Source organism: Artibeus jamaicensis, unplaced genomic scaffold, assembly GCF_021234435.1.
Source record: "Artibeus jamaicensis isolate MK-2021 breed Jamaican fruit bat unplaced genomic scaffold, CSHL_Jam_final contig_47, whole genome shotgun sequence".
In the NCBI taxonomy this organism is placed as follows: Eukaryota; Metazoa; Chordata; class Mammalia; order Chiroptera; family Phyllostomidae; genus Artibeus; species Artibeus jamaicensis.
The window spans coordinates 559,322-582,418 of NW_026521848.1; the positions used below are offsets into that span (position 1 = coordinate 559,322).

At 44.2% G+C, this 23,097-nt stretch overlaps 1 protein-coding gene and 1 pseudogene across 1 annotated transcript; one reads left to right on the forward strand and one right to left on the reverse strand.

Annotated features, from left to right (window-relative positions):
• The first annotated feature begins 3,540 nt into the window (after positions 1–3,540).
• LOC128627792 (cytochrome P450 2A13-like) lies at positions 3,541–9,591 on the forward strand. The gene is made up of 9 exons (XM_053667504.1): positions 3,541–3,762; positions 4,048–4,210; positions 4,988–5,137; positions 5,316–5,476; positions 5,981–6,157; positions 7,117–7,258; positions 7,746–7,933; positions 8,456–8,597; positions 9,122–9,591. Exons 1-9 carry the CDS (start codon positions 3,583–3,585, stop codon positions 9,301–9,303), a joined length of 1,485 nt encoding a protein of 494 aa, XP_053523479.1. The 5' UTR covers positions 3,541–3,582; the 3' UTR covers positions 9,304–9,591.
• Positions 9,592–11,651: 2,060 nt separating this feature from the next.
• LOC128627794 (four and a half LIM domains protein 1-like) lies at positions 11,652–12,719 on the reverse strand (annotated as a pseudogene).
• Positions 12,720–23,097: the final 10,378 nt, after the last annotated feature.

Genomic DNA, 23,097 nt, shown 5'->3' on the forward strand with positions numbered 1-23,097 from the left:
TTGAACAAATAATAAAGGAGAACTTCCCCAAACTGGCAAAGGAAATAGACTTCCAGGAAATCCAGGAAGCTCAGAGAGTCCAAAAAAAGTTAGACCCAAGAAGGAACACACCAAGCCACATCATCATTTCATTAGCCAAGATTCAAATGAAGGAGACAATCCTAGAAGCAGCAAGACATAAGGGGACAGTCACCTACAAAGGAGTTCCCATCAGACTGTCAGCAGATTTCTCTAGAGACCTTACAGAAAAGAAGGGGCTGGAAAGAGGTATTCCAAGTCATGAAATCCAAACACCTAAATCCAAGATTGCTCTACCCAGCAAAGCTTTCATTTAGAATGGAATGACAGATGAAGTGCTTCTCAGATAAGATCAAATTCAAGGAGTTCATCATCAGCAAGCCCTTACTATATGAAATGTTAAAGGGACTTACCTAAGAAAAAGATTAAAAAGATGAACAGTGAAAGGACAGCAAACTCACAGTTATTAACAACCACACCTTAAACAAAAGCAGACTAAGAGGACAGCTAGATCAGGAGCAGAACCATAGAAATGCAGATCACATTAAGGGGTAGCAACAGGGGAGCGGGAGGAGGAGAAGGGGGAAGAAGGTACAGAAAATAAGTAGCACAGACAGTAGGTAGAAAATAGATAGGGGGGAGGGCAAGATTAGTATGGGAAATACAGAATCTAAAGAGCTTGAGACACGTGGTCATAAACTAAAGGGGGGAATTGTGGGGGAGGGCGTGTGCAGGGTGGAGGGGAATGAAGAGGGGAAATAGAACAACTGTAATGGCATAATCAATAAAATATATATTTTTAAAAGACCATAAACTCCCTAAACTACAATCATGTGAAAAATATTTAGGTTTATTTACCAAGACAGATCATACACTAATTTGTAAAACAAATCTCAATAAATTGGGACTAAAATCATGCAGACTATGCTCTGATCAAATGGAATTAAATTAGTAGTCAAGTACAAGGGTCAGACACACAGCAGTTTCAGGTGCTTCATCCTCTTTCACGGTAGAGCCACATGGTAGAGCCACATCAGTGGCTCCCAAGCCTTCTTGCATCAGCCCCAGGGGCGCTATGAGGGAGGGAAGTCTGGGGGCCTCCTACTGAGTTATTGCTCCCTGGCATCATGCTAGGGGTACTAGTTTGCTAGGGCTGCTGGAACTAAGTACAACTAAGTGGCTCAAACAAATGTGCTGTCTCAGTTCTGGCAGCTACAAGTCACAGATCAAGCTTCTGGTGGTTTGCTGGCAACCCTGGTGTTACAAACATCACCTTGATCTTTTCCTCCATCTTCATGTGTCATTATTTGTGTATGTGAGTGACTTTCTGCAAATTTCTGCTTTTTGTAAGGACATCAGACATATTGGGTTAGGGACCCACCCTTCTCCTGTATGACTTCATCTCAACTGATTGCAACTGTAATCACCCTGTTAACAAATAAGTCTACATTGTGAGGCACTGGAGGTTAGAACTTCCACGTGTGAGCACTTGGGGAACACAATTTAACCCATAACACGAGTATTCCCTACCCAGTTCTCTCTGGGAGATCTCTGCTAATTGTTCCACCCTCTTCCAGAATCAGCCTTTGTCTGACCTCACTTTGCATGTCACTCAACTGTAGCCCCAGTGGCTGTATCCATATTCTCCATTTGACTGTGCTGAGGTAGTCTCTGGTCCATGCTTAGTCCCTTCCTCTGTCTTTCAGTCACACCTCAGAGGCTGTGGTTGTTTGCATCTTCCTGCTATATTTCTTTTTGGCTTATCCTTCCCCCAAACTCTCCTGATACCTATTTCTGAATGGGCCAGTGATCCCATTCAGCCACCACATCTACAATAGATGTTGGTGGCATGCTAACTGCTCCATGGACACGCATGAATACACATGGGAGTCCCCACTCCAGGTGCTGTGGAGAGGGATCTGCTTATTCAGCTTTTTCTGAGTCACCATGTTTCAAATACCGTTTCTCTGGCCTAACTTTTCTCTTGCCTCATCAGCTCCCCATGCTGCTTCTATCCTTTGACTCTGCTACTCAGATTAGTGACCCAGAGGTAAATAAACAAACCACATGCTGGATTTCATCATGACCCTTTCACAGACTGCCCTAGGGACTGCACATGGTTGATGTGGTGTTACAAGTTCCTAGAAGGGAATTGCCCTCTTTCTCATCCTTGCCAGGGTGAGATTTGGTATTCTGGGTGTCAGATTGGTCGCAGGATTAATTGAAGTTTTGATCCTTGCTCAGGTTATCTAAACCTTGCTAACTAAATTAGAATACAGGCTCAGGCTCCCCCGCTAGGTAAGCCGATGTTAATCAGAGCTGTGCTGCCTTGTGTTGCATTGCCAAGTCCTATCAAGCTTCTGCTACAGATTTGGCTGACCCAAGCTGAAAGTTCTCCTACTCACTCAGCCTTTAGGGACAGGGCTATAGGCTTTGGGTCCTCCTCAATGTCACCCTGGGTCATTTGACTTGGCCTGGACCTATTTGTGTGTCTTAGAATGAAGCTGTGACTCACACTGGGCTCAGGGCAAAGACTAGCCTGTGACGATGATCAGTCATGTGTCCCAAACAGCATCTGACCCCTCATCTATGGAGCACTCAGAGGAAAGACTCTGTGCTCTATGATATATGGACCCATAGGGTGGCCCCTCATGAAAGGTCCTTTTTTTAGGAAACTAGGAGGGTGAAGGAGACAAAGCAACTTCATTTAGCATGCTGAGGTCTATACTCCTAGGAACAGACTGCTCACCAGGACCCATATATACTCCTGCTGATTCACTGGCTGTCTATGCCATGTTATGGCAGAATGTTTAAAATGAAACTACCACTCTGAATTAATGCCTTAACTGTACCAAGGAGCCCAGTGAATGTTTTTCCTTATAACCCTGGGGATCAGAGTCTTGTGCCAGCAGAGGCATTGTCAACAGCTGCAGAGAAATACACGTATTAGGCTCCTGTCCAGCAGCTTACTCAGAGAAGTACAGTGTCAACTGTACTGTACAGTTGTACATGAAGTACAACTTCAATATCTGAAGTTGTTTCTCTCTCTGTCTCTCTCTCTCTCTCTCATCTTCACATGTTTAAACCTACATCACCCCTCAGCAAAGCACCCCCAAATCCACAGCACACATTTTCTCTCATTCCAATACCCTTAAATCTTTCATTCTTCTCTCTGAAGACCCCAAAACCCACAACTTTAGTGTCCTTCTCACTCTGAGACCCAAAATCACAAGCTCAGAGGCTCACACATGCAAAAATTCCAGAATATTCCATTCTGAAATTTGTCTATTTTTACCCCCCCACCCAGAGCCCACACCCAAGGACAGGCCCCTCACAAGGAGCCACAAATTCAGTCTTCGGCACACTCTCTGTAAATCACATAAGTTGCCTCATAAGCTATTGGCTGCATCCCAAACTGAGCTGGAAGTCCAGCAGAAATTGTAGTTCGGAGGTGATACAACACAGTTACATAAACAGAACCAGAATCTGCCCTTCTGCCCAGGAGGTATAAAGTCAAACCGACACGCCAGCCTTCACCATCTCACTGCCACTCTCAGTGCCACCATGCTGGCCTCAGGGCTGCTCCTGGTGGCTTTGCTGGCCTGCCTCACTATAATGGTCTTGATGTCTGTCTGGAAGCAAAGGAAGCTCTGGGGAAAGCTGCCTCCTGGCCCACCTGCATTGCCTTTCATCGGGAACTACCTGCAGCTGAACACTGAGCAGATGTACAACTCCCTCATGAAGGTGTCAGCAGGCAGGGAGATAGGTGGTGGGGTGGAGCTGAGGGCCTCTGCAGTCTGGCTGGGACTTTGTGGTTAGGGATTGGGAAGAATGGGCCAAAATCACAGGAAGAGGGTGTTTTGAAAGTTTAGCGTCAGGGTCCTAGCCAGGAAAGACCAGATCTTGGGGTGTGCAGTCCCTTGACTGTCAGAACCTGGGCAAAATGAGTGCCATTCTGTCAGGGCTGGATACAGAGCCAGTTCAGACTTGAGGCTGTGTGCACTCACCACTCCTGCCCCCCTCCTTCAGATCAGGGAGTGCTATGGTCCAGTGTTCACGGTACACCTGGGCCCACGGCGGGTGGTGGTGCTGTGTGGCCAGGAGGCTGTGAAGGAGGCTCTGGTGGACCAGGCAGAGGAATTCAGTGGGCGAGGCGAGCAGGCCACCTTCGACTGGCTCTGCCAAGGCTACGGTGAGGAAAATCCTGTGTGGGGTCATGCAAATTTAATGACCTCGGTTTCCCCAGCATTCTGCTGCCAACTGACCCACCCACTCAGGCCTGTGTCAGAGCACTTCCTCTCCATTTTTATCTCCATCCCTGTTATCCCTGTGACCCGTCCAACTTCTCTTAGTGTGTCTGCATCTCCCTGCTTCTCTCTACTCCATCTCCCACTTCTCTCTCATTAACCATCTCTCCTCTCTGTATCTCTTAGAAGCTCTTGGGATTTTTGCTTTGGATGCCTGGTCCCATATCTCCATGTTCCTTTTTGACTTATTCTCTTTCTAATTTTCTGTGCTTCTCCATGTTTCTCTCTCCACCTCCCTGCCTCTTTGTCCTAGAATTTTATACTATCTTTTTTCCAAAATGCACATGCCTCCACTTCTTGTTACTACTCTTCTGTCTCCAGACCTTCTCTGTTTCTTAGTATATATTTTTCACCATTCTCTACCTTCGTTTTAGGATCCCTATCAATTTTTACTTCCACCTCCCAGATCTCCAGATACCTCACTTTCCCTGCTTCCCTCCACTATCTCTCTCTCTCTTCATGTGAGTGTCTCTGCATCCCACTGTTTCTCTGTGCACCCATCTTTCACCTTTCCTTCTGATTTCCTTCCAACTTGTTCTCTGTCCTCTATCTCTTTTTGTACTTCTTCCTCTGCCATTCTCTACATCTCTCTTTCTCTCTGCCCACACTTTCAGTTCCCTCCCCTCTCTAAGCCCACTCCCCACTCCTACCCCTTTCCCCAGGCCCGGTTTTTAGCAACGGGGAGCGCGCCAAGCAGCTCAGGCGCTTCTCCATCACCACGCTGAGGGACTTCGGAATCGGCAAGCGGGGCATTGAAGAGCGAATCCAGGAGGAGGCAGGCTTCCTCCTTGAGGCATTTCGGGGCACACGTGGTGAGCTGGGTACTCCAGGGTATGGAGGAGGAAAACGCACTACATGGACAGGAGCTTTCTGACCTAGGGAGGGAACTGGGTTGGGAAAAGTTGTTCCTGGAATTCACAGACTGCATCAGATCATCAAGTTCACTCTACCAAATCCCTTCTCACTTTCTGACCCCACACCACCTCTCAGGCACCTTCATAGACCCCACCTTCTTCCTGAGCCAAGCTGTCTCCAATGTCATCTGCACCATTGTGTTTGGGGACCGTTTTGACTATGAGGACAAAGAGTTCCTCTCACTGCTGGGCATGATTCGGGGAAGCTTCCAGTTCACAGCTACATCTACTGGGCAGGTAAATGGTCCTGCCCCCGGTTCAACGTGGACCCTACCACAACCAACCACCTACTCTTCCACATGGACTCAAGGTGCCCAAATCCTATTCTCTTACAGACACTGTTCCTTTAAAATGAGTCTTCTTCCTTGCACAAGTAAACCTAGGAGAGGTGCCCAAAACCCACTCTCCAATTCCTGGATATCTCAGCTGTACTTCTACAAAAACAAAAGGGAAGAAAGTGACAGAGGGTGGGGGTAAGGAAAGGAGAGAAGGAGGGAGAAAAGGAGGAATTCTAGATCTGTATCCCAACCCAATTTCACTAAATTCTAGAAAAAGGTACTTCACACGTAACTCACTTGAAATTATAGATATCTACTGCATCCAGTCCCACCTAAATACCTAAACATCAGTTCTGGTGCCTTTAAACTAGTGCTTCCCTTGCCCTGACACAAGTTCCACTCCCATTTGATGATGGCCATCAACTCGTGTCCTTCCCTTCTCTTCTCCACACCCCACCATCAGCTATATGAGATGTTCTACTCAGTGATGAAATACCTACCAGGGCCCCAGCAACAGGCATTTAAGGAGCTTAAGGGGCTGGAAGAGTTTGTAGCCAAGAAGGTGGAGCAGAACCAACGCACGCTGGATCCCAACTCCCCTCGGGACTTTATTGACTCCTTCCTCATCCGCATGCAGGAGGTACATGTCAGCAGCCACTGGTGAGACAGCAGTCACACTGGGGGTGGGAGGGAAAGAGGCTCACGCATTTTTCCCACTACATCGTAATAATCCTCATAACTCCAATGAATTAACCATTACTGTTCTCTCTACTGAGCTCTTACCCATGGGCTGGACTTCCATGTGCAAATCATAAGCACAAGCACATCCACAACACTATCATGCAACAGGCACTATTTTCACAACTTTAGGGTTTTCACATACTTAACACTTATACCAGTTCTTGTAGGGGTCTGCTATGATCTTGGTTTTAGGAATGAGGAAACTGAGACCCAGAGAGTATAAGTGCCATGCCTGAGGTCACGCAGTGAGGAAGCACTGGAACCTAGCTCAAATCCTGGCTTCTCAGACTCGAAGGCCAGTGCTTTCAGCCTCCATACTCTTACCTTTTGTTCCCTGATTGTCAGGTAACCTGTGTGAACAGGTGACCTGGCTTTACTGTGACACCTGAGAGTTCCCACTCCTAGCTGAATGTCAGTCTCCCTTCTGTAAAGAAAGGAGATGGGGCTTTATGGAGTCTTAAGTTCAAGATGAAAGGATCGGGGAGTGGATTCTTCACAATAAACTGCAAGGTTTTTTTGGGGAGGGAGTACTACACAGCTGCTTAAAAGTCTGTCTCTGTTTCAGAAAATATCTCTTCAACTCTCTCTGAGGCAATCTATAATGGTTTCTCTACCTCTCTTTTCTCATTCACTGTCTGTAACCACTTCTCCCTTTCTAAATATTTCTACAATTAAAAAGTGGTAACTAAACCGATAATTAAAGGACATATAGTCAGCTGGGTAAGGAGTGTGAGAAGAGCATTTGGGGAAGAAGCGGCAGCCTGGAATAGGTTTGGAACACCTAGGGTCCTTCTTACCACCTTTGGAATTTGAGAGCATGGGGGAGTGGGCTAGGCCTGAAGCTGTCCTTCCCTGCAGGAACAAGAGAATCCCAACACAGAGTTCTACTTGAAGAACCTCATAATGACCACACTGAACCTTTTCTTTGCGGGCACCGAGACGGTCAGCACAACCCTGCGTTATGGCTTCCTCTTGCTCATGAAGCACCCAGATGTGGCAGGTAAGGCTGTATGGGGCAGAGAAATGAAGGCCACAGACTCTCAAACTTCCTCTGAGTCCACTGTACTTCCTCACCTCTCAAATCCCCTGGGCCCTCAGACACATCCTGCTAAACACACACTAGGTGATGATACTCAGATAATAGACATCAGCCAAATTTCATTCCCAGTTAAAATATTGAAACAATCTGAACTGATTAGTAAATAGCTCCTGTGCTCAGCCCACCAAGAGCCCACTGCCTGCCCCTGAAGACCATTCCCCAAGTCTTCTCCCTCACAGATTCCCCGATGATTCTGGCACAACCAGGTAGTCAGGACCCAGTGCCAACAATGTCTCGGGACAACCTAATTAATTGTTTCCTCCATGTCACACATGAAGTCATGTGTGTCATGTCATATATCCAGTTGTGCAGATTTGCAGATTTGCACATTTATCATCCCTGCCCAGAGACCACTAGGTACCGAAACATATTTTCCCCTATCTACCAGCCAAGGTCCATGAAGAGATTGACCGAGTGATTGGCAAGAACCGTCAGCCCAAGTTCGAAGACCGAGCCAAGATGCCCTACACAGAGGCAGTAATCCATGAGATCCAAAGATTCGGAGACATTATCCCCATGGGCCTGGCTCGTAGAGTCACCAAGGACACCAAGTTTCGCAACTTTCTGCTCCCCAAGGTGCTGCCCTTGCCCAGTCTACATGGATCTCAAACCTGATCCCTGTGACTCAGCACCCCACTGTCCTTAAAAGCTTCCCAGTGCCTGTCTGACTCTCTCAACCTGTCAACTTCCTCAATCACATGTCCCTTCAACTTTCCCACTTGGATACACCTGAATCCCCTGTGTACCTATGACCTCTTGCCTTAGGTCTTAGGTACATATGAACCCCATGTCCCCCCAACTTTGTATCCCAGGTGACATTAACCTCACTCCCAAGGCCAGCCTGCATCTGGGACATGACTGACTCATGGCCCCCAATCCTCCAGCCCCAGGAGGCACAGACCCCAGGTTCCCTGAACTTTTGGTCACAGGGACTTAAAACTCATATCCCCCAAATCTCCTACCTCAGGAAAGACCCTGACTCCCATGCCTCCCATTTCTTCTCACCTCTGGTACCCAAATACCCCCTCTAACTCCATGAGCTGTCAGCACACACATTCCTCCTTTCACTTATCAAATCCCCTTCCCCCCCCCCACCAGGGCACTGAAGTGTTTCCAATGCTGGGCTCTGTGCTGAAGGACCCCAAGTTTTTCTCCAACCCTCTTGATTTCAACCCCCAGCACTTCCTAGATGAGGAGGGACAGTTTAAGAAGAATGATGCTTTTGTGCCTTTCTCCATCGGTAAGAGACTACTGTGTGATGCCAGGCCACCAGTCACAACAACAGGGACCCCTTCATCCCAGCTCCCCTCTCTGAGGTGTAGCCTAGTGTTTTCCTCCACCTTGGAAGTCCCTCTTATGTTATACCCTACAGACAACCAGCTGCAAACTTCATAACTACCAAGTACCTAAGCCCAGTCAGAAAGAAAGGGATGATCATATCCATTGCAGAAATGAGAAAAGTCAAGGCCCAGAGAGACTGAGAGTCTTGTCCAAGGTCACTTAAATTGTTCAGATTTTTGAAGGAGATGGCTGCACAGTAGCCATATGAGTGTGTTTGAGAGGAAGGGTCATGTAAATTCCCTTTGCTACATCCTGATATGACTCACCCCAGTCCCACATACAAGGGAAACTGAGGCTGAGGGAGCTTAGGGGCTTCTCTGAAGGTCTCTCAGGCCTTCCACAGACTGTCCCCCTCCTCTCCGGGAGAATACATCAGGAATTGAAAGAGGAGTAGGCCTCACCTCCTCCCACCTGTCTTTTCAGGAAAGCGGTACTGTTTTGGAGAAGGCCTGGCTAGAATGGAGCTCTTTCTCTTCCTCACCACCATCATGCAGAACTTCCACTTCAAGTCTCTGAAGACACCCCAGGACATCGATGTGTCTCCCAAACATGTGGGCTTTGCCACCATCCCACCAAACTACACCATGAGCTTCCTGCCCCACTGAGCTAGAAATGTAACTGCCCCTACAAAGTCCCAGGGCTAGTGGGAGAACAAACGGTTGAGGGGTGTGGCCTGGGTGGGGTAGAGTTGGGGGGGTGCTGAGAATGTAGGCAGTGGGCTGGAGAAAAAGAAGGTGCAAGGTGGATAGTAGAGAAAAAAAAACAGATGAGTTGTCTATTCACATGCTAGAGATTGAGCCTTCAGAGCTGGAATGAAAGGAAGCAAATGTACTATGAATATAGTAATATCAGTTCTATGAATGATAATAACAGCTATTCTCTATTAACATGTACTCTGTGTCAGCTCTATGCTCAAATCATTACACACTTGCTGCCCTTGAGGCTCACAAACCTGTGAAACAGGAACTGTGCTTGTGCCCAAATTATGGGAGATACAGCTGACACTCAGAAAGTCTCTATCTGAGATTCAACAGAACACAATAAATGCTCAACAAGTACTTGAACTCAGATCTGCCCAAGTACAGCTATCCTAAGCCTACTAAACTTTGGATGGGTTCTTAAGAGTCACCTCTTCCTAAACTAAGATATAACAGCTTAGTATATTATTATACAATGTGAAGGGCTCTGTCAAAAAATGTTTCCAGATTCTGAGCAGGCATCTAATTTGCTTCCACACACTTGCCTACACTCTTGCTCATTCACTCAGATTTCACATAGTTGGGCATAGTTGCTCAGTGTAGACTAACTAAGCGAGGTGATGGAGTCTAAGATATTGTTCTCCTGCACAGTGGCTCTGTGTGAAGCAGGGCTCAGAAAAGGAACATGGCTGTTGTCTGCAGTCATTTCTGGGGAGAATCTGTCTCCCAGCTGTCATCCTGATGCCAGACACTTCAGTTCTTCCACATGTATCCCTGGTGTCCTTCAAGGTGCTTGCCCCATGGTGGAGCCTGCAGGGAGTGGGTCTGAGTAAGTTCATGTCCAGGGTTCTCCAAGAGTAGAAGCCTGAATACCCCACTGACCCAACCTTCACTGGTTTGTACAGCCAGAAGTTATGGGGACTTAGCTTCCTAGCACTGGAACCCTGGGCTGACTGGGATGCTGTGCGCTGGGATCCCTCACTACTGAGATGTCACCACAATTTATATCCACCACATATGGGTATGAGACTGGCCCCATTCCAAATCTTCCTGTCTTTGCCCCTCCACCCTTCCTACCCATATGTATGAATGTTGTTTCTTTAATTCCTTAGTTCTCAGACTTCCATATAGCTTACGTTTCCTGATGGTTGTGAGTGATGGTTCTGTAGTTTAGCTGTCATTTTCTGTGGTTGTGTAATGAGGAGACCATGTTGACCTACATCTCCATCTTTACTAGAAGCTATAAGACAGAATATATTATTTTTCTTTGTTTGTTTTAAAATTTTAGATTGTATTTATTTATTTTTTAGGGAGAAGGGAAGGGAGAGAAAAAGAGTGGGAGAGACACCTTGATGGGAGAGAAAAACACTGATTGGTTACCTCTGAAATGGCCCCCACTGGGGAACTGGCCCACAACCCAGGCATGTGCCCTCACTGGGAATTGAACCTCTGACTCTTTATTTCACAGATTGGCATCCAATCCACTGAGCCACACTCACCAGGGCAAAACGAAATATTATTGTTTGAAAAGACAAAAACAAAAGCTGGGTTAGTTTCGTTAGCTTCCAGAAGTATTCACTGTGACCATGTTCCTCTGAAGCAGGCTCATTCTCCCAGTCCTGGCTACACTCTCCAAATCACCTGCATGTTCCACACTTGAAAGTAGGAATGTTCAGAACGTATGGCACACTGGGGGCTCCAATATTAGTACAGGTAAAAGGTGAGTTTAAAAAATCACAGCCAAGTTCAAATGTTAATTTTCTAGAAACTCATATTAGTTGATCAAAAGCACAAAAGAACAGAAGGAAAGTTTTGGTGATGAAGTTAAACTATGCATTTTAGTAAGTTCTTCTGCTCACAGAACACAGGGTGAGCCACAGGGTGGAGAAGGCAGTTGGAGTAGCCTCTTCAGCTCCTGTGTGTCACGTGAAGACACGGTGGGTCCTAGCTGAGTCACAAAGGGCATCTCAGTGGGAACTTTATCTGTTAGGCTTCTTTCTTACATCACTAAGCATCCAAATGGTTAGTTCTTTCCTGCCGTATGATATACATGCAGAAGAGTCAATATACCTAAGAGTGAAATTTTTAACTGCAGCCTTTGAAAAATTAACTTTGCTGCAAAATTGAGTTTTCAGAAATTGTACTCTTTAAAGATTTTATTTATTTATTTTTAGAGAGGAGAAAGAAAGGAAAAAGAGGGAGAGAAACATCAATGTGTAGTTTACTATCCCACATTCCCTTCTGAGGACCTGGCCTACAATGCAGGCAGGTGCCCTGACTAGGAATTGAACCAGTGACCTTTTGATTCACAAGCCAGCACTCAATCCATTGAGCCACACCAGCCGCCATGCATTTTACTAAATTCTACTATGATCAATATATTCTCTTATTTGAGTAATACTGTGAAATGTGAGAAAAGGCACAACTTTGGAGGGGTAAAAGCGATCTTTTCCTATAGATGGTGTAGGGCACTGGGTGACAACACAGAGAACAAGAATTAATTCCATTTTACAGGACAGGAGCTCCTCTCAATTTATTGGTTTCTGGCACAGTCAGGGAAATACACCTGTTCCTCATGAAAAACAAAGTACTTGTTGGCCAGATTCATGGTGCCTTTTTATTTTCTTACAGTGGAAGCAATAGACCCTCCACAATTGTCCTTCATGGGCCACCACACTGGATGGAGCCTTTACCAAACCCAGTGATGGGGTTCTTGCATCTAGCACACTTCTTGGCCACAAAGTCCTCGTAGCCATCCACACAGTAATACTGGTCCTCCAGAGTGGTGAAACACAGCCCAGCCAGCTTCTTAGATCAGTTAACACACACAAGGCACTTGGCATGCCAGAGTTTACCATGGACAGTGACTTGTCCTGGTTTAATAGCCTTGTTGAGTTTCATGCAATGCTTGGCAAGTTTGGCCTCATGGCAAGTCATGCAGTACAAGTCCCCCTTTAAAGAAGAAGCTCCCAGTCCCAACGACTGGCTTGCACCTGCTGATGGTGAAGTAGTTTTTGTGCCAGATGGTCCCCCATGGACCCCGCTTCTAATCTCCTGCTACAATGAGCTTGAAGCAGCCCTTGGACTTTAGGGAGTCCTCTTGCATGGTGCACTTCTTCCACGGGCTTTTGTTGTCCTTAGACACAAAGGTTTCTTTGGTCAAGGGGTGCAGGCCCCAGTCACAGTGGTAGCAGGTGTCATGCCACTAGCAGAATTTCTCTAAGCACTTCAGGCAGCAGTGGTGGCTATCCTTCTCCAAGCACTTTTTCCCCCTGCTGGGCATCCGTGTGGTGGTAGCAGTCAAGCTTCTCAGCCATGGTGCTCAGCTTGCCCCAGGAGGGATCCCACACTAGATGTGTGCACAATGGGATATGTTTGGCAAGGGTGGAATATAGAAGTCAGCAACTTCCCATGTGCTGCCTGGGGATGCTTGGCAGTGCAGCTGTCCTAGAGGAGGCCTCCATCGGCCCCAAGTCTGCAGGCTGTCCAGCACCAGCAGTGGTGGAGGCAGACTCTGACCACTTCTTTACTCTCTAGTACTACAAAATGTCCCTGGATTGTCTTATCTTTGTCCTGCCCCTGGCCTGGAATCAAGTACTTCTTCAAGGTGTCCTGGCTCCTCTAAGCTAGTAGCATGTGATTGAGAGGGGTTCAGGTGGAGCAAAGTGAGAGCTCCTGTCTACCAAGGGCCAGTCCAACTGTGAGAGTCCCTGTTAACACAGGAAAGGTTTGGAAGACATTAGAATCACTGCATTGTGGAGACTGAGAATCCCAGACACACCCCATTAAGACTAATATACCTGAATCCCTGCAGAAGAAAGTGAGAAGAAATTACCCCATGCCCACCAAATCTTTTACTGAGTCTACTTTCTATCTGGTTCTGGGGTGGATGGTGGTCCTCTCTCCCTTTCTCTCCCTGGGCCCAAGAAACTCCATGCAGAAGACAACACTCATATTGCCCCGAGCCTTCTTCATTACAGCCCTAGGTACTCAGAGACATTTGTGGTGACATGCAAAGGGTTGAGGGCATTGAGGAAGTAGCTTCCTTAATCAATCACAAGCCTGGAGAGTTGATCTGGGGCTGGAGGTAGAGATAGGGGAGCTGATAAACTGAAAACAGGCCTAAGATGCAGAGGTTTTCAGTGGAGCAGAAGAGGAGCCTCCCCCCATGGGCACATTAGTGAGTGAGAATACACCATTAAGCAGGTCTCCTAATTTCACCAATAGTGGCTGGAATGGAGAAGAATAAGCAAAGGAGAAATTTGGAGGAGGGCACACGTGGAAGAAAGTCATAGGCAGACTCAAACAATTCCAGATATTGCACCTCAGTGGCACAGTTGACAGTCAGAGAGTGTTCTAATTAGTAATAGTCACATTACTATTATCATTGTTGTTATTAGTCCTCACCCCAGGATATGTTTACTGATTTGAGAGAAAGAGAAACATCGATCAGTCATCTTCTACAGGTCCATATGTGCCCAAGAGCTAGAACCCACAACCAAGTTACCTGCCCTGACTAGACATCAATTTGCAGCCTTTGGTGTACAGGGCTTCACTCTAACCAATTGAGCCACCCAGCCAGGGCAGTTGGAAGGGGGTATTACTGAAGGACTATGAGGAGAGGCAGCTTGTGTAGCAGGAAGCACAAGAGACTCTGGGTACAAGCACCAAAGCTTTGCAGAGCTGCCTGAGTGGGGGACTGGGGGGGGCGGTGAAGAGAGAAGCACAGCTGGAAGACATCAGGAAGGGAGACATCACACATGGGGGACAGTCAAACTCAAGCTCCTGGAAGTGGAAGGTGCCAGAGGTGGGAGTGAAAGACAGATGGAGAAGGAGGCTGCATGAACCAGAGGAGAGACAACAGCCACAGTCAGGAGAACCAGTCAAGGCCATGGCTATTTTGTGCTGGAGCCGACAGTGGTGCGTACTTTAGATGGGGCATCTGCTCTGAGCTCCAGTCCCCTCCCAGGCCAAATCACTTGCTGCTGACCTGTCAGGTCCCCAGGGGAATTTTAGGGTGGGGGCACGTGGGACTTGGGTATTAAAGGGCTTTGAATGCTAATCTGAAGGGCCTAGATTTGCTTCCTAGGTCCCTCCCTGAACAAGGGTGCTGAGCAATGGGTCTCATTGCTCAGTGCTCAACTCTCCAGTGACTACTAGAGATGTGCTGAGGAAGCTTCTGGCTGAGACTGAGGCAGAGACCCTCAGGTTGTCTGTGATCAGGGGACAGAGGAGCCAAGTTTCCTGGGAAGCAAGTGAGAGGTACAACAGGGAAGGGATGGCTCTTCTGTCTGAACTGGGCTCCCTGATCACAATCCTGTCACTTTCCTCCTGAGTCACTGCATCACTGCATCCTGCTTCACTGCACACCTCCTCTTCCTACTCTAGTCTTCACCTCCTCCATGAAGCCAGAGGATGCTTTCCCTAATATGACTATGTCTTTAATGCATTCATCAATCTAGTCAACTAATATTAATCGAGGATCCACTACCTACAGCACTGAGAATACAGCAAAGAATGAAACAGAAAAATGTGTCCTGCTCTCACAGAGCTGACATTCTAGTTGGGCTATGCCCTGTGTAGCTGAGAATATTTTCTGGGTCAGTGCTAGAAGTGGAATTGCTGAATCACGGTGTATGTGCAACTTGGACTCGGCTAGGTATTGCCAAATGGCTCTGCAGACTTGCTGAACTAATTTACACTCCCATCAACAGTGTACAAAGATTCCTCTGTTGTCCTTCAATACTTGATCCTATCAATTATAAAATGTTGCCAATCTGATGAGTGTGATATTATCTCATTTTTATTTACTTTTCTTTAAATAGCTGAGTTAAGCATTTCCTGTGTGTTGTCCATTTAATTTCCTCCTCTGTGAGCTGCCTCTTAATATATTTGCTTTTTCTTCAGGTTTAGAGAAGTTTATTATTTAGTGTAATTATTTATCGGAAGGGTTCAGCCCCTTTTGAAAACCTACCTGATTGAGTCAGGCCCTCCAGAGATAACCTCACTTAGGAGTGACTCTAAATCAACTTATTTGGGTCTCTAATTTCCTCTGCAAAATCCGTTTAGTCAGGCAATGCCACACAGTCCTGGGAGTGTATTCCATTATATTTACACATCTCAGCCTTACTCTAGGAAAGGAGATTACACAAGGGCGTGGTCGTGGGGGATCATTTTAGAATTCTCCTTACCAAGAATATTACAGAAAGTTAAACATTTTTATTTCTTCCCAAAGGAGTAGTTTTTGTTCACATAATTCTACTTCTTTTCTGCTGCTGTTTTGTGCTTCCATTATTTATGCTATAATGTTTATTAATTTCACTTCTAAGATTTTTAAAAGTAAAAAGTTATTTTACTTTTAGTAAAACATTATTTTATTTTTAGTAAAAGTTATTTTATTTTCAGAGAGGGGGAGGAAGGGAGAAAGAGAGGGAGACAAACATCAATGTATGGTTGTCTCTTACACACCCTCCACTGAGGACCTGGCTTGCAACCCATCCATATGCCCTGACTGGGAATCGAACCAGCAATCCTTTGCTTTGGTTCACAGGCTGCCACTCAATCCACTGACAGCCAGCGAGGAATTTATTTTTAAACTTCTTTGTGAATGCTCTAAGTGTTAAAAGTTTTTTTTTTTTTTTTTTACAATTGCTTAATTTTTATTAATTTCAGCTCATAGTGTACAGCATAGTGGTTAGATATTCACATAATTTACAAAGCAATCAATCTCCCTGGTAGTTTAAGTATCCACCTGTAATGGAATACAATAAGTATTGTAATAACAATAGTTATTACACTATTATTGACCATATTCCCTATGCTGTATTTTACTTCCCAATGACTATCATTGGTAGTCATCCCAATGACTACCAATTTGTACTTTTTTTTTACTTTAAATATATATTTTTTATTTTATTGATTATGCCATTACATATGTTCTATTTCCCCCCTCCATTCTCCTCCACCCTGCACACCCCTCCCCACCATTCCCCCCTTTAGTTCATGACCACGTGTCTCAAGTTCTTTAGATTCTATATTACCCCTACTATTCTTATCCTCCCCCTATCTATTTTCTATCTACTGTCTATGCTGCTTATTTTCTGTACCTTCTCCCCCCTTCTCTTTCTCCCACTCCCCTGTTGCTAACCTTCCATGTGATCTGCATTTCTATGGTTTACTCTTGATCTAGCTGTCCTTTTAGTTTGCTTTTGTTTTAGGTGTGGTTGTTAATAACTGTGAGTTTGTTGTCCTTTCACTGTTCATGTTTCTTTAACTTCTTTTTCTTAGATAAGTCCCTTTAACATTTCATATAGTAAGGGCTTGGTGATGATGAACTCCTTGAATTGGATCTTATCTGAGAAGCACCTTATCTGTCCTTCCATTCTAAATGAAAGTTTTGCTGGATAGAGAAATCTTGGTTGTAGGTCTTTGGATTTCATGACTTGGAATACCTTCTTTCCAGCCCCTTCTTGCTGGAAGGTTCCTTGGGAAAAAGGCAGTCTGATGGGGACTCCTTTGTAGGTGACTGTCCCCTTATCTCTTGCTGCTTCTAGGATTCTCTCCTTCATTTTAATCTTGGCTAATGTAATGATGATGTGCCTTGGTGTGTTCCTTCTTGGGTCCATCTTCTTTGGGACTCTCTGAGCTTCCTGGATTTCCTGGAAGTCTATTTCCTTTGCCAGATTGGGGGAATTCTCCTTTATTATTTGTTCAAATAAGTTTTTCACTGGTGGCTGTGCCTTTCCCCCTTCTGGTACCCCTATAATTCGGATGTTGGAGCATTTAAAGATGTCCTGGAGGTTCCTAAGACTCTCCTCATTTCTTTGAATTCTTGCTTCTTGACTCTTTTCTGTTTGGCCATTATTTGCTTTCTTCTGGTCCACTCCATTGATTTGAGTCCCAGTTTCCTTTTCGTTGCTATTGGTGTCCTGTGCAATTCCATTCATTTCAATTAGTTTCGCCTTCATATATTTGTCTAATTTGTCGGTATAATCGACCAGTTCTGTGAGGATCCTGATGACCAGTGTTTTAAACTGTGCATCTGAGAGATTTGCTATTTCTTCATTGCTTAGATCTATGGGCTCTGGGGCTTTGAGATATTCTTGCGACATTTTAGATATGTTCTGACCCTTTAAGTGTGAGAAGCAGTGCCCTGGACTCCCAGGTCGCTGGGTTGTGACGCTGTATGTGGGGGCGTGGTCAGAGCTGGGAAATGGCGACCCCCTCTGCTGTTTCTCACAGCTGGGTGAGGAGCAGAGGCTTAGGTGGTTCACCAGGGCCGGGCCACTCAGAGTTGCTGGGTTGTGACGCTGTATGTGGAGGTGGGGTCAGAGCAGGGAAATGGCGGCGCCCTCCACTGCCGCTTGCCGCGGGGACCCGCCCGGCCCCGGTCCAACCACCCACTCCCTCGCCTGTCCACCGGCGCACAAATGCGCGACCACAGTCAACACGCAGCACCGCTCCCCGCTGTCCCCCGCGGTCGCTCGCCCGGTCGCTGGCTCGGTCGCTCACTATGTCCAACCCTGCGCCTGGATTCCGTGCGCCTGGATTCCGCGCGCCTGAGTTTGTCCGACTGCGTTTTCCTGTGCAACCCCGTTTCACCAGCCGCTGGTTTCACCCCTTACTGGTCAGGCTGAAGAATTTGTTGTTAACGGACTTCTGAAAAGTTCAATTTTCCGTGTTCTGGCTGTGTTTTCTATTGCTAATATTTAGTTTTCTCTAAACTTGGTTGTGTGAGAAGGCACGGCACATCCACGTATGCCTCCATCTTGGCGGAAGTCCTCGCTTCTCATTGTGGTTTTAATTGGCATCTCTCTGATGGCTAGCGATATTGAGCATTTTTTCATGTGTTTCTGGATCCTCTGTATGTCCTCCTTGGAGAAGTGTTTGTTCAAGTCCTTTTCCCATTTTTTAAGCGGGTTGGTTGTCTTCTTAGAGTGGAGTCCTGTAAGTTCTTTGCATATTTTGGAGATTAAACCTTTGTCTGTGGTATTGTTGGCAAATATGTTTTCCCATACAATTGGTTGTCTTGCTACTTTAATATTGTTTTCTTTAGCCATGCAGAATCTTTTTATTTTGATGAGATATGATTTGTTTATTCTTTCCTTTATATTCCTTACTCTAGGGGACATATCAGTAAATATGCTGCTGGGTGAAATATCTGAGATTTTCCCGCCAATGGTCTCCTCTAGGACTTTAATGGTTTCACAGCTTATATTTAAGTCTTTTATTCACCTTGAATTTATTTTGGTGTATGGTGTAAGTTGGTGTTCAAGTTTCATTTTTTTGCACGTAGCTGTCCAGTTCTCCCAACGCCATTTGTTGAAGAGGCTATCTTTACTCCATTTTATGTTACTGCCCCCTTTGTCAAATATTAATTGACTGTAGAGGGTTGGGTTGATTTCTGGGCTCTCTGTTCTGTTCCATTGGTCTATGTGCCTGTTTTTATGCCAGTACCAGGCTGTTTTGATTACAGTGGCCTTGTAATACAGTTTGATATCAGGTATTGTGATTCCTCCTACTTTGTTCTTCTTCCTCAAAATAGCAGCTGCTATTTGGGCTCATTTATGGTTCCATATAAATTTTGGAAGTCTTTGCCCTATATCTGTGAAATATGCCATTGGTATTTTAATAGGTATTGCATTGAATCTGTATATTGCTTTGGGTAGTATGGATATTTTGATGATGTTAATTCTTCCAATCCATGAACAAGGTATATGTTTCCATTTGTTTGTGTCTTCCTTGATTTTTTTTCTTCAGTGCTGTGTAGTTTTCTGCATACAGGTCTTTTACCTCCTTGGTTAAGTTTATTCCCAGATATTTTATTTTTGTTTTTGCTATGCAAATGGGATTTTTTCCTTGATTTCTGCTTCTGCTCTTTTCTTGTTGGTGTACAAAAATGCCTTTGATTTCTGGATATTGACTTTGTAACCGCTGTCTTGCCAAATTCATTAATTAGTTTGAGCAGTTTTTGGGTAGAGTCTATAGGATTTTCCATGTACACTGTCATGTCATCTGCAAACAGTGACAGTTTTGTTTCCTCCTTTCCTATTTGGATGCCTTTTATTTCCTTTTCCTGCCTGATCACTGTGGCCAAAACTTCTAATACTATATTGAATAGAAGTGGTGAAAGTGGACATCCTTGTCTTGTTCCTGATCTTAGTGGAAAAGCTTTTAGTTTTTGCCCATTGAGTATAATGTTGGCTGTAGGTCTTTCATATATGGCCTTTAATATATTGAGGTATGCTCCCTCTGTTCCCATTTTGCTGAGTGTTTTTATCATAAATGGGTGTTGTACCTTATCAAAAGCTTTTTCCACGTAATTGATATGATCATTTGGTATTTGTCTTTGCTTTTGTTTATGTGATGTATTACATTTACTGATTCGTGAATGTTGAACCATCCTTGCATCCCTGGGATGAACCCCACTTGGTCATGGTGTATGATCTTATTGATATATTGTTGGATGCGATTTGCCAATATTTTGTTGAGAATTTTAGCGTCTATGTTCATCAGTGATATCGGCCTGAAGGTTAATTTCTTTGTTGTGTCTCTATCTGGTTTTGGAATTAGGATGATGCTGGCTTCATCAAAAGAATTTGGGAGTTTTCCATCCTTCTGGATTTTTTGGAATAGTCTGTGGAGAATAGGGGTTAGCTCTTCCTTAAATGCTTTGTAGAATTCTCCTGTGAAGCCACCTGGTCCAGGGCTTTTGTGTGATGAGAGTTTTTTGAATACTGCTTCAATTTCTTTTGCTGTTATTGGTGTGTTCAGATTTTCTGTTTCTTTTTCACAGAGTTTTGGGAGATTATATTTTTCTAGAAATGTGTCCATTTCCCCTAGGTTCTCAAATTTCTTGGCATACAGTTCTTCATAGTAATTTCTTACAACCCCTTGTATTTCTCTGGTATCAGTTGTTATCTCACCTCTTTCATTTCTGATTGTGTTTATTTGAGTCCTCTCTCTTCTTTTCTTGATGAGCCTACTTAAAGGCTTGTCTATTTTGTTTATCTTTTCAAAGAACCAACTCCTGGATTCATTAATCCTTAGAATTGTGCTTTTAGTCTCTATGTCATTTATTTCTGCTCTAATCTTGGTTATTTCCTTCCTTCTGCTTTCTCTGGGCTGTCTTTGGTGTTGTTCCTCGAGTTCTTGCAGGCATAGGGTCAGGCTTTTTGTTTGAAATGTTTCTACCTTCTTTTTTTTTTAATTTTATTTATTGCTCTTTAGAGGGGAAGGGAAAGAGAAAGGGAGAGAAATATCAATGTATGGTTGTCTCTTGTGCGTCCCCTGCTGGGAACTGGCCTGCAACCTAGGTATGTGCCCTGACTGGGAATCGAACTGCAATTCTTTGGTTTGCAGTCCCGCGCTCAATGCACTGAGCTACACCAGCCAGGGCTTCTATCTTCTTTAGGTATGCCTGTATTGCTATAAACTTCCCTCTCAGTACTGCCTTCGCTGTGTCCCATAAGTTTTGGATTGTTGTAAGTTCGTTTTCATTTGTTTCCAGAAACTTTTTTATTTCTTTCCTAATTTCATTCTTGACCCATTTGTTGTTTAATAGCATACCATTCAGTCTCCATGATTTTGGGTGCTTTGGGTTTTTTCCTTTGGGGTTGGTTTCCAATTTCAATCCCTTGTGGTCAGAGAAAATGCTGGTATGATTTCAATTTTCTTGAATTTTTTGAGGCTCGTTTTGTGTCCTATCATGTGGTCTATGTTTGAAAATGTTCCATGTGCATTTGAAAAGAATGTGTATTTAGCTTCTTTGGGATGAAGGGCTCTATATATATCAGTTAAGTCCATTTCCTCTAGGGTGTTGTTTAATGCTGCAATATCTTTGTTGATATATTGTTTGGAAGATCTGTCCATTTTTGACAGTGGGGTGTTCAAATCCCCTACTATAATTGTGTTGCTGTCAATATCTTTCTTGAAGTCCTCTAAAATTTTCTTTATATATTTGGGTGCTCCTATGTTTGGTGCATATATATTTATTTATTTATTTACTTATTTATTTTTTTCAGAATTTTAAACATCTTTTTTTAAATTTTATTTAGTTATTTTTCAAGTACAGTTTTTTGTATATTTTTCCCATCCCAGTCTCCCCTGCCCCTTGATATATTTATGATGTTAATGTTTTTTTTGGTGGATTCTTCCCTTGAGTATTATTAAGTGACCTTCTGGGTCTCTCTTTATGGCCCTCTTTTTAAAGTCTATTTTTTTCTGATATGAGAATTGCTACCCCACCTTCTTTTTCTTGTCTGTTTGCTTGGAAAATGTGTTTCCAGCCTTTCCCTTATAGTTTGTGATAGTCTTTTGTCCTGAGGTGGGTCTCTTGTAAGCAGCATATGTGAGGGTCATGCTTTCTTATCCATTCAGCTATTCTGTGTCTTTTAATTGGAGCATTTAACCCATTTACGTTTAAGGTTATTATCGATAGGTTCTTATTCATTGCCATTTTTGTACCTATGTTCCTCTCTGTCTCTCACTTTTCCCTTCTTTCCTTAAAGCAGTCCTTTTAGTATTTCCTGTAGGACTGGTTTGGTGAAGGCATATTTTTTTAGACTTCTTTTGTCTTGGAAGCTCTGTATTAGGTCTTCTATCTTGATTGAGAGGCTTGCTGGGTAAAGTAGCCTTGGTTGTAGGCCTCTGGTTCTCATTACTTGGAATATTTCTTGCCATTCTCTTCTTGCTTGGAGTGTTTCCATTGAGAAGTCAGTAGCTAACCTTATTGGGGCTCCTTTGTATGTTACTTCTTTTTCCTCTCTTGCTGCCTTTAAGATTCTCTCTTTGTCTTGGAATTTTGCCATTTTGATGATGATGTGTCTTGAAGTGGGCCTCCTTGGATTCCTCTTCATTGGGACTCTGTGTGATTCCTGGATTTGTGTGACTTTTTCTCTCATCAAAATAGGGAAGTTTTCTATCATTACTCTTTCAAATAGGTTTTCTATCCCTTGTTCTTCTTCTTCTCCTTCTGGTATCCCTATTATTTGGATATTATTACATTTCATATTGTCTTGTATTTTTCTTAATCCCTCTTCATTCTTTCTGAGTTTCTTCTAGTTTTCCTGCTCTTTCTGTGAGATGCTTTCTACTTTGTCCTCCAGCTCACTAATCCGATCTCCCGCCTCATCTATCCTACTTTTGAAACTTTCTACTGTGTTCTACAATTTGGAAATTGTATTATTCATTTCCTCTTGTCCCTTGCTGATAGTTTCTATTTCCTTTTTGATGTTGATTTAGTTTCCGGTGAGAGCATTTTAGCTCCCATGTAGTTTCTAGTAGCTCAATGTGAGCTCTTTGAACTTCGTGATAACCAGTGCTTTGAATTCACTATCTGATAGTTGACTTGCCTCTGTTTCATCTAACATTCTTGCTGAAGCCACTGCTTTTTCTTTCATTTGGGGAGTGTTTCTTTGTCTTCTCATTATTTGTGAGACTCTTCTTGTTATCCTAAGCTTGTAAAATTGATCCGTTCTGACTCCCTGGATTTATGTTGTTAACCTCTGTGGTATAATACCTGTAAATTTCAGTGGTGCAAACTCCTTCAGGTATCTTGATGTTCTCTGTTTCCACCTACTCCTTTTATCGTGTATATGTAATCAGTTGTAGGAGGAGGCAAAATGGTTTATGACAGCAGAAGAGTTTTATATGATATTTACAGTCACAGCCAGTAGAGAGGAGATAGGTGATCTTTAGGCT